Source organism: Zeugodacus cucurbitae, chromosome 2, assembly GCF_028554725.1.
Source record: "Zeugodacus cucurbitae isolate PBARC_wt_2022May chromosome 2, idZeuCucr1.2, whole genome shotgun sequence".
Lineage (NCBI taxonomy): Eukaryota > Metazoa > Arthropoda > Insecta > Diptera > Tephritidae > Zeugodacus > Zeugodacus cucurbitae.
In genome coordinates, this window is record NC_071667.1 from 87562375 (window position 1) to 87579790 (window position 17416).

The 17416-nt window shown below is 33.3% G+C and overlaps 1 protein-coding gene across 2 annotated transcripts; it reads right to left on the reverse strand.

Annotated features, from left to right (window-relative positions):
- Window positions 1–703: 703 nt before the first annotated feature.
- Window positions 704–14346, reverse strand: LOC105214273 (glutamate receptor ionotropic, kainate 2). Of its 2 annotated transcripts, XM_011187610.3 has the most exons (16): window positions 14187–14346; window positions 14007–14103; window positions 7696–7856; window positions 7261–7477; window positions 6828–7018; window positions 6546–6747; window positions 3844–4007; window positions 3532–3762; window positions 3245–3448; window positions 3103–3187; window positions 2752–3028; window positions 2481–2682; window positions 2193–2418; window positions 1330–1442; window positions 1123–1269; window positions 704–1056 (listed from the first exon to the last, which is right to left on the reverse strand). In XM_011187610.3, exons 1-16 carry the CDS (start codon window positions 14187–14189, stop codon window positions 862–864), a joined length of 2715 nt encoding a protein of 904 aa, XP_011185912.1. In that variant the 5' UTR covers window positions 14190–14346; the 3' UTR covers window positions 704–861. The 2 variants fall into 2 exon arrangements, with proteins under 2 accessions (XP_011185912.1, XP_054089785.1); XM_054233810.1 differs by lacking the exons at window positions 2193–2418; window positions 2481–2682; window positions 2752–3028.
- Between the last annotated feature and the right edge of the window lie 3070 nt (window positions 14347–17416).

Consider the following 17416-nt stretch of genomic DNA (forward strand, 5'->3'; position numbering starts at 1 on the left):
TTCATTTCCTCCAAATTTCTATAACACTGTATCATCGTAAAATGAACTCATCAACAAAGTATTCCCAGGCATAATTCTAACCACAAAAATAATAAACTACATAATACAGAATGAGATCATTGGTACACATCAATTATTTAAATCGATTGACTGTGTAATATACGAAGATGAAGCGACTATCCAATTGCATTTTTAAGCTCCTTGAATGCGCCTTGCTTACCACCGCATATTTTACGACTAAAGTTTGACTCCGTAGTAATCATGCTTCGAAACTTCAATCAACCAAAACCATGCAACGGAACGCGCTTGGTGGTAAGAGAATTGTTGAACAATGTGATCTACTCGATTATACTCAATGGAAAGTACGAAGCTGAGGAAGTTCTCATTCCTATTATCCCGATGATCCCAACCGATATGCCGTTTCAGTTTAAACGATTTTGATTCGTCTTGCATTCGCTATAAATATTAACAAATCATAACAACCAAAATCAGTTCATTTATTGCCTCTAGGGCGGAAGAAAGTTTGACGCCGGGCCAGCTAGTTTTGAATAAAATACAGTTTGGTTAATAATCGAACATGAATTGAAACGCAAAGAGAATTTTTAAATTTCGATGACTACTTTAATTTTTATGAAGTAATATGTCTTAGGTTTTTAATGTTTCGGTTGATACTATATTTTACTCATTATTGTGTAACTCATAATTGTAAATGAATATTGTTATGCAAGCAATTTTATTTAATAAAGTACTCATTACAAGATACATAGTTAATATTGTTAAGAAAGTTAGTTAAAAGTTGACATAAATTATAAAAGAAAGTGGTTTTAATGTAGTTTAAAATGGTTATGCACATTTTGGAGCCTAATAAGTATTTTCCGATTCTTCGTCAGTTTTTGAACTCTTTTCAACTTCAGAATCTGTGTCTATTGAATCGATTGAAAGAAGTGAATTTCGACTCCGTGAGTACACGGACTGTGCGCTCTTCAGTATGCGTTCGTTATTCGCAACGTTAATTGCAATTCGTAGTTCTTCCAAAAATGCGGCACCAAACGGTACCTAGAGAAGAAGAAAAAATAATTCTGTATAAACATTACATTTTGGATCTCCGCAAAAGGTATGCACCTCATAATAATTGGCTTTTCTTGCCACATATATGCACCACATAATTAAACCATATATAAGAGACAGTCCGCTTCCGACCCCAAGTACTAGATATACACCACCTAAACTCTTTAAATCCAAAGATGCCACTTGGCTATCAGATTTTTTCTAAAAAATATTAATTCATTGTTATTAAAAAGGTATTTGCCAAAGTACAATTTACCGTACTTTGCAAACACCAGCACCAACTACGTTCCACCATTTATTCTTAAGTTGCGCTAAAACACCCTGTTCTTGAAGTTCTAACAATGCGTTGTTAAGTTTATCACGATATGGCCAATCTGTAAGAAATAAATTTATATAGTGTCAGTGGCTACATACAGAAATGAAAAATACGGATTTTGTTTTTTGAATATTCGATATGCTAAAGCTGAAAAAATTACCGCTTTACTTCGTCGCTAATTTATCTATATGTATTAATATGTATCTATAGTCCAGTACTGCTGGACTGTGTGCTACTGTCAACATTTCAAGTGTTATTGAGCACTTAAATAAATTATTCACACAAAATTTAATGCAAATTCTTTGATCAATTTTTTCGACAGCAGGAAATCGCCGAACACACAAAACACGTCTAACTTTTATTTCTCCTACAAACAACATTAATATGCTATATAGATAAAACAGTGAACATATCGCTCATTTACTTGAATAGTGTCACAACTCAAAAAAGTCGATTTTTCAGGAGAGCAATTTAAAGTTTTCAATTGTCTCTTATTTAGAAAATATAGAAAAATACCATCAGTTTATTGACAAATCTAGTGGCCTGTAATATATTAAATACAATGTTGAGCATAAATGGACCAAATAGAGTGTACTAATGCTTTTTCTTGGGCATAAACGTGATCCACTTTAAATTATGTCGTTATTTGTGAAAAATATGAATCAATTTCGCCGTCATAAGTATGGTTGCTAAATTCTGTGGAATTGAATGCTTATTTATGTATTTTTCAGAGAGAATATTCCGTTCAGTCAGATAAAATTAGAGCTGTTGTTGTTTGTACAAAATTGTTTATTGATATAAAACTTACTTTTTACCATCGCGATGCCATACCCTTTCTCATCGAGTGGTTCGCCAACTTTCATTAGGTTGCACTCGCGGACAATATTGTACTCAATAGATGTGGACTCCATTAAGAAAGCATAATTTTTACCATTTTTCACACGATCTACTCCTTGAAAATTTGTCTCGAAAAGTAAATCGGGATTTTTAATCATGAACTCATTCATCTTTTTATAAACTTCATGCTCGGAGGCCTAAAAGCATATATACCTACATCGTTATGAAAAGTTAATTAGAAAATACGCAGTTATCATACTGAAAAGAAAGTTCGCGTTGAACCAGTTCGCTTAGCACCATATTTTACACCATCTACATTATTAGCTAAGTCATCGACTTTAGTTATGACTGCAGCAGGTTTCTCGATAGTTAAAAACGCTGCCAAATTGGCAGTGTATGAAGATAGTATTATCAGTGTGAAGAACCACCAAATGGATGCAAGAGTACGGGTAGAAAGAGACCTACATAAAATTGTAAATTTATATACATATGAATGTGTGAGTTTACGGTCAGTTCAAATATGTCCTTACTTTGGTGCTATCTCAGAGCCTTGCTGTAGAAATGCCCCTGTTGTAAACCAAAACGAGTTATTTAATGTAAATTGGTTCTCCAGTTCTTCGGGTTCTTCAATACATGGATATGGATTATCCCATTCGGTTGGTGACAACCGCCCCAATATAAAAAAACAGAGCGATATACCAATATAAACAAGACCCAAGTAAATCCAAACTTCTCTAGAGAATGGATCCAAGAATGAAAAATAGTTAGCAGGCGATTTTTGTGGTTTAGTGTACAAAATCGCAATACCTAGTTGAAAGTACCCGCACACATAATATAAAAATTAAAAATTATAGTTTTTATGTACAAATAAATATGTATACCTAAATTCATGAATGGTATAGAGAAATCAATTATTTCTTCGCGTTCCGATGTAATTGTCAAATCGGTAATTGCCAACTCTGCTCTCTTAAAATATATTATTATAATGATAATCTTTGCAGATTACATGAAAAGTACACTTACACCTTCATTTATCTCTTTCATCATTCCTGTTGTCTTATTTGTTGTTTTATTAAAGTTGCCGTAATTACTCCCACCATTAATTAGAATATAATTGAATCCTAATTTTGCAGATAACTCTTTTATTAGGTCTATGCTGTAGCCTTCATACTGGTTGTTGCCAACCAATTTCTTATGACTCTCCACTAAACTGGCGTAAGGCTTGTTCTGATGTAATTTAAGTTGAATGTATTTGATAAATAAATTAAATGATAATAATATGAGAATATGCACGTGTATAGACAACCTACTGGCACTGATATAAGAACACGAAATGTTTGGTTCACCAAAGAATTGGCATCAACCTCACTCCATAGTTTTGATTGAGGTGGACGTTGAATTGTCAAATTATTACGTTCATCCCAAGTGCCGATCTTAACGAGTCCAGTAGTCTGCAGCTCAACAATATCTAAAGTATAACCTTTTCGTATATTTCCATCAAAGTATACAGGTCCGGTTATGGTTTTTTCTTCAATATTGGTCTGTATATACAAAAGTGTAAATTTTAATTTATCAAATAATCATTATATATGTAAATCATTGATTTATAATTTTGTAAATACCGAACGCATATAATTCTTAAATGTTGATCCATCAGTTTGTACTTGGCTGCTTTGGTCGGAACAATTTAAAGCCTGTGGACGATACATTATTTTTTTTGTAGTTGCGGCAAAAACTTGTACGGCATCATAAGTCAATGCCATTTCCAAAGTTATTGGACATGAATCTGGAAGAAGAATATACGTTGGTTATAAATAATGAAATTAGCTAAATATAATTCTAAAATTTGTAAATGTACATTGTTTTTTTAAAATCTTTCTAGAATTAACTACATACATACATATGTATGTATATGTGCAGGTATGTGAATATTAGCATAGTCACATTTTGGCTTTTATATATCATAAAAAATACCTTAAAGGATAGGGTTTTGCTGAAAAACCGTTTAAAATCCCAAAATATGTACATATATACAGTAGTTTTCCGAAATAACGAATATTCGTTTTAACGAAAACCGCTTATAACGAACAAGCAAATTTGTTACATTGAGTACCTTAAATAACGAACATCGGGGATTTGTAGGTACTCGGTTCAACGAACAACATGAAGAAGACATACATATAAAGAAAGAAAAAAAATCAAATAATATCGGACCAGAATTAAAAATATAACTTAACAAGTAAGGAAGGGCTAAGTTCGGGTGTAACCGAACATTTTATACTCTCGCAATTTATATATTTAACTTTATTTATATTATATAATACACAATTAGACCCACATATTCGTCATATATATTGTATAAAGTCCGTTGGAAAGCATAATATTAGGTTAGAAGCACCGAGGTCCTCATGTTCCATTAATGGGGTCTTGAAAACCTATGGTCCGATTTCGGCTATTTTTAGAATGGGGCTGCCACACTATAAATGCAGTATTTATGCAAAGTTCTGCACCGATATCTTCACTAGTGCTTACTTTATATATTGTAAGGTACACGATTCAAAGTTCTGGTATATTGGAAGTAGGTGTGGTTGTGAAGCGATTTGGCCTATTTTCACAACATATCATTGGGATGTAAGGAAACTATTAGAAAACAAGTTTCATTGAAATCGGCCGAGTAGTTCCTGAGATATGGTTTTTGACCCATAAGTGGGCGACGCCACGTCCATTTTCCATTTGTAATCTGACTGCAGCTTTCATCTGCCATTTCTTATGTGAAATTTAGTGTTTCTGACGTTTTTCGTTAATGAGTTAACTCACTTTTAGTAATTGTCAACCTAACTTTTGTATGGGAGGTGGGCGTGGTTATGATCCGATTTCTTTCGTTTTTGGACTGCATTAGGAAGTGGCTAAAAAAACGACTGCAGAAAGTTTGGTTTATATAGCTCTATTGGTTTGCGAGATATGTACAAAAAACCGATTTGGGGGCGGGGCCACGCCCACTTCCCCAAAAAAATTACATCCAAATATGCCCCTTCATTGTGCGATTCTTCATACCAAATTTTATTTCCATAGCTTTATTTATGGCTTAGTTATGGCACTTTATGTGTTTTTGGTTTTCGCCATTTTGTGGGCGTGGCAGTGGTCCGATTTTGCTCATTTTCGAAAGCAACCTTCCTATGGTGCCAAGAAATAAGTGTGCCAAGTTTCATCAAGATATCTTAAGTTTTACTCAAATTACAGCTTGCACAGACTGACGGACGGACGAACGGACGGACGGACAGACAGACATTCGGATTTGAACTCCACTCTTCCCCCTGATCACTTTGGTATATATAACTTTATTTGAATTTTATATTATAAAAAAGCTCAAAATTATTTAAATTATTTAGCTGATTTGAATTATTTTGTTATGGGTTTTATTTTTTTAACAAATAATTAATAAAATAAGCTGCAATTTACGGATATTTAATTTACGGATCATTTTTATTGAAAAACATACCCCTAAGTGAGTACTCGAATTAACGAAAAGTTCGATATAACTAATGCTAGTTTTCTATTAAATTACTTATTGTTAAGAGTCCCACCGATTAATCGGCTTTGGCATCATTGTACTTCTTTCGAATGTCACTTAAATCAAATTTTGTTTTCTTTAAAGCTTAAGATATGAGTTCTCCTTGTAAAATATAGTTTAATTCCAATTCTATTATGACCGTTTTCGCTTGACATTTTCGTTACTTGACCACTTTTCATCAACAGTAACCATCTACTTAAGAAATGTTACGATTTTACTACGATTGCACAACGCGAGATATAAATTTAATAAAGTTATCCCTTTGAAAAATAACATATTTCTTTTTACTAAACATACTATTTTCGAATATTGGCTTCCTTATACGATTATTATCTGATTTCAAGATGTAATGTAATTATGTGAGAATATTTTGATTAGCATTATACCGTTCGGTATTAAAAATTATGGATATATTTGTGTATCTTCACACTGCACAAATATTTGTATTAGTTAGATAAATTTTGATAAGAATTATGTCCAAGCTACCAAGGTGAATTCATGAAATTCATGAAGTCATGATAATATTTCTCTATTTTGAGCCTTTTGCAAATTGCGAGAGATAAAATCTTCTATTACTCCCGAGCGTTTTTACTTGTTTTGAAGCGCCTTTGACGTCAGGCAGGTCTAATCGATGGTCCTAAAACTGTTCGTGCTGTTTTTGTTGTTATTGTCACGACATAAAATTAATTTCCAAGCATTTTTGTAGAATATAGCGGCAGTCTTTTTTAAATCCGAGTTTTTCGAAATACTTACCATTGATTATTCGATCATTGATGCTCCCACTGTAATCCAAGTGTGATATTAAATCTTGGACGATGGATTGAGTTGGAGAAAACATTCGAAACCCCGTGATGTTCGCCTCACTGTATTTATATTCTTCCAGATCAAAAGTTTGTAAGTCCAGATTACCAATAATATAGGAATATTTATCATTCATTATTCCAACTTGCTGTGCCTAAAGAAGAATGAAAAATAAGAAATAACATAACATATGTATCAGAAATGATGTGTTTATGTATGTGTATGTATATATACCTGTCTTAATAGTTCAGCTACAGATGGTGTAGAGCCTACTACTACAATCTGTCCATCTTCCGATTTGCGCACTCGTCGCAGAACTGCTTTGTAATTTCCATTTAATTTAAGATCATACCGCAATACATTAATTAGTGGTCCGTCACTTATGTAAAATGACATTAAACCATTTAAAATGCTCAAATAGTCGGCTGTAATAATACGGTGTAAAATTCGAAGTTTTATATATAGATAAGTATATTTATAAGAAAGTACAGTGGATCTTCCATAAGTCGAAGATCTCCATAACTCGAACTTTTGAATTGGCAATAGCGTTTAGAAATCAAATTTCATACAAATTTGCTCCCATAACTCAAACTTCTATAACTAACTCGAAGTTTTTTTGTGGATTATGGTGATTCGAGTTAGAGAAGTATCCAGTGTATTTCCTTACATGATTCATAAAGGAAAATAAAACGAGTCCACTTGAATAAGTCGATTACGTTATGCAATATTCGTGCCAAATCCAATGGATTTGGGTACAAATTAAATCCTTCCACATGATCACTCATATGTGGATACATATATGGTACATCCTTAGCATCACATACTGTTAAAAGATGTGCCGATGTTTGACGCGATGAAGGGCCAAAAATAGCACCTATGCCATTCTGAATATATGAAAGTACAGGATTATTTATTACGGTTTCGTAACAAAACAACATATATGCATATACTATAAATAATTTTATTTTATTAAATATATTTCAAAATCTCAGGCTTGTATAAAGTTTTTAATCGAAAATATTTACTGCATAAATTAAGCTGACAGTTACTGACCAATAATGCAGACAGTGTGCGAATATGTTATTAGTTTTAATATTCTTACCTGCATAAATTTGCAAATTTTAGTATATCCTTCTATAGAATCGCCGAATTTTATTTCTTCGTTATATCCTATTAGAGGTACTCCTAATTCAGTATTGGCTACATTAATAGCATATTCAAAAGTCTTTCTTATCTGCTCCGTATTATGATCGGTTATAATACCTATTTAATTTGTAGAGAAATTGATGCTGATGATTACATACTTATGTACGGTGGTAGCGATTTAACATAAATCTATACTAATATATACAATATGAAATTCCATATACATATCGTTTATTTACATGAATAGTGTCACAACTAAAATAAAATTCGATTTTTCAGGATAGCGATTTAAAGTTTTCAATTGTCTCTTATTTAGCAAATATAGAAAAATTTCATTAGTTTATTGACTAAACTATGCAATATATTAAATAAAAGCTGAGCATAAATGTACTAAAAAGAGTGTACTGAAACTTTTTCTTGGGCATAAAGGTGATTCACTTTGATTTACATACGTCGATATTTGTGTAAAATATAAAACAATTTCGCTGTCATAAATTAAACGTGTCGTTATTGATAAAAAACAACATGAAAAATTTAGTTATCTTTTCACAAATATCATTGTACGCAAAATATGTCGTTTTTTCTGAAAAACGACATTCTTGTCTCAACGGTTTAATTTTCTACGCATAAGAATGCAATTTTTATACTCTCGCAACAAATGTTGCTAAAGAGAGTATTATACGTTTTGTTCACATAACGGTTGTTTGTAACACCCAAAACTAAAAGAGTTAGATATAGGGTTATATATACCAAAGTGATCAGGGTGAAGAGTGGAGTTCAAATCCGAATGTCTGTCTGTCCGTCCGTCTGTGCAAGCTGTAACTTGAGTAAACATTAAGATATCTTGATGAAGCTTGGCACACTTATTTCTTGGCACCATAGGAAGGTTGCTTTCGAAAATGAGCAAAATCGGACCACTGCCACGCCCACAAAATGGCGAAAACCGAAAACACATAAAGTGCCATAACTAAGCCATAAATAAAGCTATGGAAATAAAATTTGGTATGAAGGATCGTACTATTAAGGGGTATATTTGGATGTAATTTTTTGGGGAAGTGGGCGTGGCCCCGCCCCCTACTAAGTTTTTTGTACATGTCTCGCAAACCAATAGAGCTATATAAACCAAACTTTCTGCAGTCGTTTTTTTTTTAGGCATTTCCTTATACAGTCCAAAAATGACAGAAATCGTATAATAACCCCGCCCCCCTCCCATACAAAGGTTAGGTTGAAAATTACTAAAAGTGGGTTAGCTCACTAACCAAAAACGTCAGAAACACTAAATTTCACATAGGAAATGGCAGATAGAAGCTACACTCGGATTTTTTTACAAAATGGAAAATGGGCGTGGCGTCGCCCACTTATGGGTCAAAAACCATATCTCAGGAACTACTCGACCGATTTCAATGAAACTTGGTTTGTAATAGTTTCCTTACATCCCAATGATATGTTGTGAAAATAGGCCAAATCGCTTCACAACCGCGCCTACTTCCTATATACCAGAACTTTGAAGACAATCTGAATCGTTTACTTTACAATATATAAAGTAAGTACTAGTGAAGATATCGGTGCAGAACTTTGTACAAATACTACGTTTATAGTGTGGCAGCCCTATTCTAAAAATTACCAAAATCGGACCATAGGTTTTCAAGGCCTCATATATCGAACATGAGGACCTCGGTGCTTCTAACCTAATATTATGGTTTGTAACTTTCAATGGACTTTATACAATATATATGACGAATATGTGGGTCAAATTGTGTACCATATAATATAAATAATAGGTTAAATAAATAAATTGCGAGAATATAAAATGTTCGGTTACACCCGAACTTAGCCCTTCCTTACTTGTTACACAATGATTTTACGCATATTTCTGCATACTAAACTCAAAATAAAATCGTGTTTTTTGAGTTATGACCCTATTAATGTAAAAGAGCGATATGTTGGTGGTGATATGGTTTTGTTTAGACGTGTGGTTTTCAATGAGGTAATACTTGATTTAACTTAGTTTGCTTTGCCATTTCATAATGACTCCGGAACAACGTTTATTGCTGACATACGGCCCTAATCGCTGCAAAAAGCTCGCGGTCAATAGCCAGAAATAATTTTTAAAACATAATGCCAAACGCTTTAAAAATAAACAGACTTTATATATACATACATACTTATATATTTATGTATATATTTAGTCGAATTAAGTTAAATATACCATAATTAATATTTTATATATTTTACTATTAGATGTAAAAAATTACTCATATTTTGTGTAAAAGTATTCGTTTTTGTACTCTCGCAACATGTTGCACAGAGTATTATAGTTTTATTCACATAACGGTTGTTTGTATCACCCAGAAATTAAAGAGTTAGATATGGGGTTATTTACATAGAAATGATCAGGATGACAAGTGAAGTTGAAATCCGGATGTCTGTCCGTCCGTCTGTCCGTGCCAGCGATATATATATACAGTGGAACTTGCATAACTCGTACTTCTATAAATCGAAGATCGCCAAAACTCGAACTCTTGAAATGGCAATAGAAGTAAACTTACATACAAAATTCATTCCATAAATCAAACTTTTCGACCAGGGGAAAATTTAAAATTTTACTATAGAGGCAGTATTAAAACACTTAAAAGAGTCTCTCTATTTCGTATGGAGACGAACAAAAAATATGATATTATACTTATTGATTGCATACATCGTGTAACAAATGCATGGGATACTGTATATAATCTAAATTTTACAGCTTTTTGAAAAACTTTATGTTTTTATGAAAATTCTATAACTCGAAGTCTCTCTAACTCGAAGTTTTTTTGTGTATTATGGTGATTCGAGTTAGAAAAGTTCCACTGTATATATTTGGCGTAGGAACCGCTTTAAGCGATTATAGCCGAATCCACCAGAGCGCGCCACTCGTTTTTCTTTTTTGCTTTTTGGCGCCAACTGGAAATACCAAGTGAAGCCAGGTCACTTTCCACTTGAGCCTTCCATCGGAGTGGAGGTCGTCCTTTTCCGCGGCTTCCTCCAGCGGGTACTGCATCGAACACTTTGAGAGCTGGAGTGTTTTCTTCTATCTGTACGACATGACCTAGCCAGCGCAGCCGCTGTCTTTTTATTCGCTGAACTATGTCAATGTCGTCGTATAAATCGTACACCTCATCTTTCCATCGTCTGCGGTATTCGCCGTTGGATGTTGTCATCGTGCACGCTTCAGCGCCGCACATCAGGATGGGAATAATGAGCGAGTGACATTGTTGGTGTTGTTAACGCTGGTTCCCAAGTAGACGAAACTATCTACTACTTCAAAGTTAAAACTGTCAAGCCTCGTTTGGTATTGAACGGCTCGGAGAGGTCCTTCCCGATCCTGACGGAGCTTTTGGTGTTGCTCAACGTCATTTTACATAGCCGTATTAGTTTTGAGGAGAATTCAGACATCGCGACATAGAGGCAGCTCCTTTTCGTGCTGTTGAAGGCAGCTTTAAAATCGATGAAAAGGTGGTGAGTGTCGATTCTGCTCTCTCGGGTCTTTTCAAGATTTGGCGCATGGTGAATATCTGGTCCATGGTGGATTTTCCAGGTCTAAAGCCACATTGATAATGACCTTGTATAACTTGTGTAAAAATTGAGAAATCTTAAACTTGGAACGGTCCACTGCCACGCTCACAAAATGGTGAAAACCGAAAACACATAAAGTGCCAACTAAGCCATAAATAAAGTAATGAAAGTAAAATTTGCTACAAAGGATCGCATTAGGGAGGGGCACATTTGGATGTAACTTTTTTAAGTGGGCGTATCCCTGCCCCCAAATAGGTTTTATGTATCTTCCAAATATATGTATCTTCCAAACCAATTAAGCTATATAAACCAAACTGCAGTCGTTTCTTTTAGCCATTTCTTTCTTTAGTCCAAAAATTAAAGAAATCGGATAATAACCACGCCCATCTCCCATTCAAAGGTTATGTTGAAAAACGCCCCAAATGTTAATTACCTCGCATAATTTGGAAACCACAAGCACACAATTTTGTGGTGCTTAATAGATTAGTTTTTTAATTGTTGTACAATTTGGGAAAAAGAATTGTTTTATCTGTGCAGGAAAAATCAAAAATCGAAACAGTTCATGAATGTGGACTGTTTTTGCATAAAATTGCAGAAAAAGGGGGAAGGCATCGAAACATAATTTTATATTTTCTTCGAAATAAAGAAACTTAGGAAAAGAGCTTCAAATGTGGCAATAATCGACGATGTACGGAAGCAGGCGGGCGGTGTATACTCAGAGAAGATTCAAATTATCACTACTCCTCTGCCAAAATTTAAGAGAAAGTAATATTAATGTGATCAAATCTACTATTAGAAGGGTGGTTAAGGAAGCTGAACGTTTAAAAATGCATAAACTAACGAAAAATCCACCTCTTAATAAGTTGATTAGAAAGGTCTATGAGAGTGATAAACAATATACCACCAGAAGGAACTAATCGATGACATAAGATACATCTGGTCAACCATTACACTATATTTTATTAGAAACAAGTAAGGAAAGGCTAAGTTCGGGTGCAACCGAACATTTTATACTCTCGCAATTTATTGAAAAAACTTACAAACATACAAAATTTACCCTTAAATTCGGCATAAAGTTTAATAGAATAACGAAAATCGTAATATATACTATATGAGGGCTGAGGTAATTCTTTCATTTTCACCAGCAGGGTACACTATATCCAAGACTATACGCTCACTTAATTTTGCTGAGATATCTCACATATTAACCAATACATTATGCGGAATAAAGCCCACCGTATTTTTGAAAAACCTATAATTAGGTATATGGGAGCTAGGAGATGTTATGACCCAATTTAATAATTTTCTTAACAGAACACTATTAGAAGAAAAAAATTAATTGAATTACATTAAGTTATCTGAGAGATTTACCCAAATTTTCGGTTAAAATTTACCCTTGGGCGCTGAGTTCAACATGTTCGATATCTGGGGCCTTAGAAAGTTATAGTCCGTTTTCTACAATGTTTTCACAAGTGAAGTCAGAGATGATATGTACTATTTGTGTAAAGTTTTATTCCACTATCTTCAATGGTTCCTTATGTATACATGATAAAGTGAAGGAATCAGATGGAATTCAAATTTGAGTTATAAGGAAAGTAGTCGTGGTTGTGAACCGATTTCGCCCATTTATTATCCGTGCTATCAGGGTGTAAAGAAAATATTATATACAGAATTTCATTGAAATCTGTCGAGTAGTTCCTGAGATACGATTTTTGACCCATAAGTGAGCGATGCCCCTTCCTAGTGCGATCCCTTATTCCAAATTTTACTTTTATAACTTTATTTATGGCTTAGTTATGACACTTTATGTGTTTTTGGTTTTCGCCATTTTGTGGGCGTGGCAATGGTCCGATTTCGCCCATTTTCGAAAGCAACCCTCTCATTGCCCCAAGAAACATGTGTTCCAAGTTTCATTAAGATATCTTAATTTTTACTCAAGTTACAGCTTGCACAGACGGACAGACGGACGGACGTACAGACAACCGGATTTCAAATCTACTCGTCACCCTGATTACTTTGGTATATACGACTCTATATCTAACTCATCTAGTTTTAGGTGTTACAAACAACCGTTATGTGAACAAAACTATTATACTCTCGTAGCAACTTTTTTTGCGAAGGTATAAAAAACTATAGGGATTTCTTCCCAATAAAATTTATTTTTATTAACAAAGGTGGCACCTCCCATTACTAATTTAAGTTAGAAATATTCGAATCATAAATTGAAAATGTTAAGCTTAACTTTTCATATGAATTAAACGGAAAAAATATTGTATCGTTATTCTCCATTTACAAACATATTTTAATTATATTATGCATATTACTATATGTATTTGCAAATTATATACAAAAAATACATTATAAAATTCAAATTTTCAAATATATCGTATACATTAATTTTAAAATGTGCGCAAATGCAACACTGTTACGTAGCAACGAACTGTTACAAATAAGAACACAAAGCGTGTTGCCGAACACAGATCCGTGTGAAAGAGTTCTAACATATGTTCGTCAAATAAATTTGTATTTGTAATACCACATGCTACGAGTGGACAAAAATACAAATCTTTGTTTTATATGTAAAGACCAAAGCCAATTTTAACTCTCAGGTATCTATTCTTGAAACCATCGTAATATCATTAAAATAAAAACTTTTAGACTAAGTTCTTTCTTTATTACTTTGGAAATTTCTAATGAATACAATTTACTTACCAACGGCTATGCCTTCATTTTCTTTAATATTAATAAAACCATTAACATGAAAAATAAAAGCGTATAATACTCCAATGATCCAGTTGTTTTGTATATGCTGCAATTTGATTAATTTTTACGTATTATAATTTTGGTAACTATCCATTTTTAATATTCCGCAATTAATTATGTGGTATTTACCATATTTTATTAATTAGAGTTAATCAAGACTACTGACACATCCATCGAGAACGTATGCTAGCAACTAATTTGAATATTCATAGTGATGCACTTAACATTTTGGAGCAGTTCCAAAAATATTCATGTACTTTATGTATGTATATTTGTGCGCAGTGATGATTTTGGTACAATTTAATAAAAATGCAACACTGTGTATATTTCTCGATGCCTGTGAATCAATTATATATTCTCTGCATGAAGTGCTGAACACAAAGACGACGACACGACACGACGTAGCGACGGCTGATCACAAATGTCGCTTTGAAGACAGCGTCTTGAACATATTGAAGACGGCAGCGACATATCAAACAGCAATTTCATTGTTGCCGTACTAACATCTTTCATTTCAATAAAATTTACATATTTAGTTTAAAGTGAAATTATTTGTGAAAAAATGTAAAAATGGTCGATTTATTTGTTTTAAATTATCGATTGTTATTATAAATGATATATCAAAGTTATTTTACGTTTCTGCTGGCAAAATAACGTCATACTTGTTAGAACTTTGAATAATTTTACATTTCACATATTAGTGGCAGCTCTACAGCGGCCATTGTCGTCGGCAAAATTAGAAATATTTCTAATTTGGCGACAGCGAAGACTTCAACCCTTTTGTCGTGAAGTCGTGCTGTTGTCAAAAAATCTGTGCTCATAAGAACGCGTGTATTTTAATATTGACAGATGTCGCTCGTCGCTTGTCGTCTTCTATGTGTTCAGCACTTAAGGAGGCAAACAATTTACTTGGTGTAAAAATAACTTGTGCCCCGTACCAAATAAAATGTAAAATAAGAGGAACATGTAACAATTCAAATTTTATAATGTTATTTAAATAAAGAAATCATATTTTAGAATATATTAGTAAAATAAATATAATGAAAATAAAATTATTTCCTTTGCTGAGGTAATATTAATAACATTCAAAAGTATCTATTCATTTGAGGAGTTATTGCAATCGTTAATTGTTGGGCTAGCCGTCTAGTATTTGTACATGTATATACATGTCTGAATACATACATATGTATATGTATATGTATATTTATTTAAGCAGAATACGCTAAGGGGGCGTCATCCGAAAAAAAAAATATCAAAAATATTGAGTTTATTTTAGCACTCTTCCAGTGTATTTGAAAAAATAAGCAGAAGTTCTTTCAATTTTGCTGTGTTCATTAATATATATTATCGATTTTTTTATTATATTTATATATAGTTAACGAAGAATGCAGTTTCATTATCACTTTAGGTTCACAATCTTAATCTTCTGACAAGAATATGGGTTGTTGTCTTAATCAATTGAAGAAACTTTCATTTTCACATAAATAGAAAAAATTAGAATTAAAATCTTTTAAATTGTATAAGGGTGAATTTTAAACATTTGTATGTACATATATTTCCACGTAAATTGCAACACGTTTCATATAATATACTGGTTTAGTTAGCCCACGTTCCATGTTATGTATCGTTATTTAGTTTATTTTCTTTATAAACGAAACTCATTTATTATGTAAGAAGTGTCCGAACTAGGATAATATGCGAAATTCCTTAAGAAAATTAGCCGTTAAGGCTTGGCATATAAAGATTGGTATCAAAAATTAATGACAACAATATAAATATGGCGAATCAAACACATTGCATGTATTTTATATTTACATAAATGGTTTTGTTTGGTTCAATTGAATGAAAGTTAACTTTTTTGACGCACATGTCGACGCTGTACGACGCGAATCATTAAACGATACGTTGATACCATACATAAGTTGTTGCAAATCTTGAATTATTGCTCTACGATATGACATGATATGACAAAATCGACTTTTTTTTGGTATTGAACCAAATATATATAACCAATTGGCGCCAAACCGCCAGAAGGAGGGATACGTGGCGCGCTGTTTTGGACTCGGCTATAACCGCGTAAGCGGTGTCTACGCCAGTCAAGAAGAAGAAGAACCAAATATAAATTATCCGAGAGATTGAGTCATAAGTAAATAAAAAAGCTCTCAGTTTTTTCAAAGTTAGCCTCCAAAGGAGAAACATACGGTTTCGAATTACGAAATTTACCTTACTGGAAACGTCATTATTAATTCTAGTACAGTGTACTCGCGAAAACTCGAACACACGATAACTCAAACGTTCGGAAAGTTGAACATTTTTTCTTCTCCACTGGCTACTTTAAAACTCGAACAAAAAATGTCCATTATTTTATACGCGAAAACATATCATATACGAAATACATACATATTCGTACTGTTGTATGTTAATACGAGTATGTCCACCTCAGTATCCAGCCAGAAGTTATACAACGGCCGATGTGTGCACTGCTGTTAGATGCGCATTGTTTTATTAAAAGGCGCCTCAAAAGGCTTCTTATTGACAACGCACCTTCGCATTCAAACGAAGATGAATTAAAGTCTTAAGATGGCAGCGATGTTTTTGCCCCCGAATGTCACTCCTTTGATTCAACCAATGGATCAAAACGAAATAAGAATAACAAAGTTACATTATCGAAATTCTCTGTTGGCAGCCATGTTCACTGATGAATGCGATTTGGTCGAATCAATGAAAAAAATTGTAATTTGAGGGATGCTGTTACATTTTTGGATATAGCTTGGAATAAGTTGGAGCAAGATATTTTGGTGAAGTGCTGGAAAAATATTTTAAACTTTGCCAACTTGGAAGACGATGACGAAGATGATGTTCCGTCTAATGTTTTGAAAAACCAAATGGAAGCAGAAGCAAAAAAATTGGAAAAGGAAGCTGCAAATATTCTCGAAGGCTTACATCCCGAGGTATGGTGGTGACTCAAAATAAAAAACTCATGTTTAACAACAACAAATTTTTATTAGCTTACATTTACAAAATAAATAACTGGAATAAAGACCTGATTGAAGAGGAAGAAAGCAATTCTGAAGATGAATTTGAGGCGGAAGGTGAAAATGAACCAGAACGCACAGGTTCATACGAAGCGGTATCAACTTTTAGCAAAACTATACAATGGGTAACTGCTGAAAGCCCAAGAAAAATTAATATGCTGCAATCATTGCGCGAAAAGACCGTATTGAATTCGGTCGAAAATAAGAAACGGTAAACAGAAATCACTACTTTTTTTTAACAATTCGAAAACAACCTACCTTTTACATACACATGTTCCTTGTATTATTTAAGAAAACAAAAATAAAAATGGTCGAATAAACTAG

Coding starts and splice junctions, on each gene's coding strand:
- LOC105214273 (XM_011187610.3), bottom strand. Junction 3,763..3,843: donor TTAAGAATTATATGCGTTCG/GTATTTACAAAA, acceptor TTGTATATACAG/ACCAATATTGAAGAAAAAAC. Junction 3,029..3,102: donor TATACCATTCATGAATTTAG/GTATACATATTT, acceptor ACTTTCAACTAG/GTATTGCGATTTTGTACACT.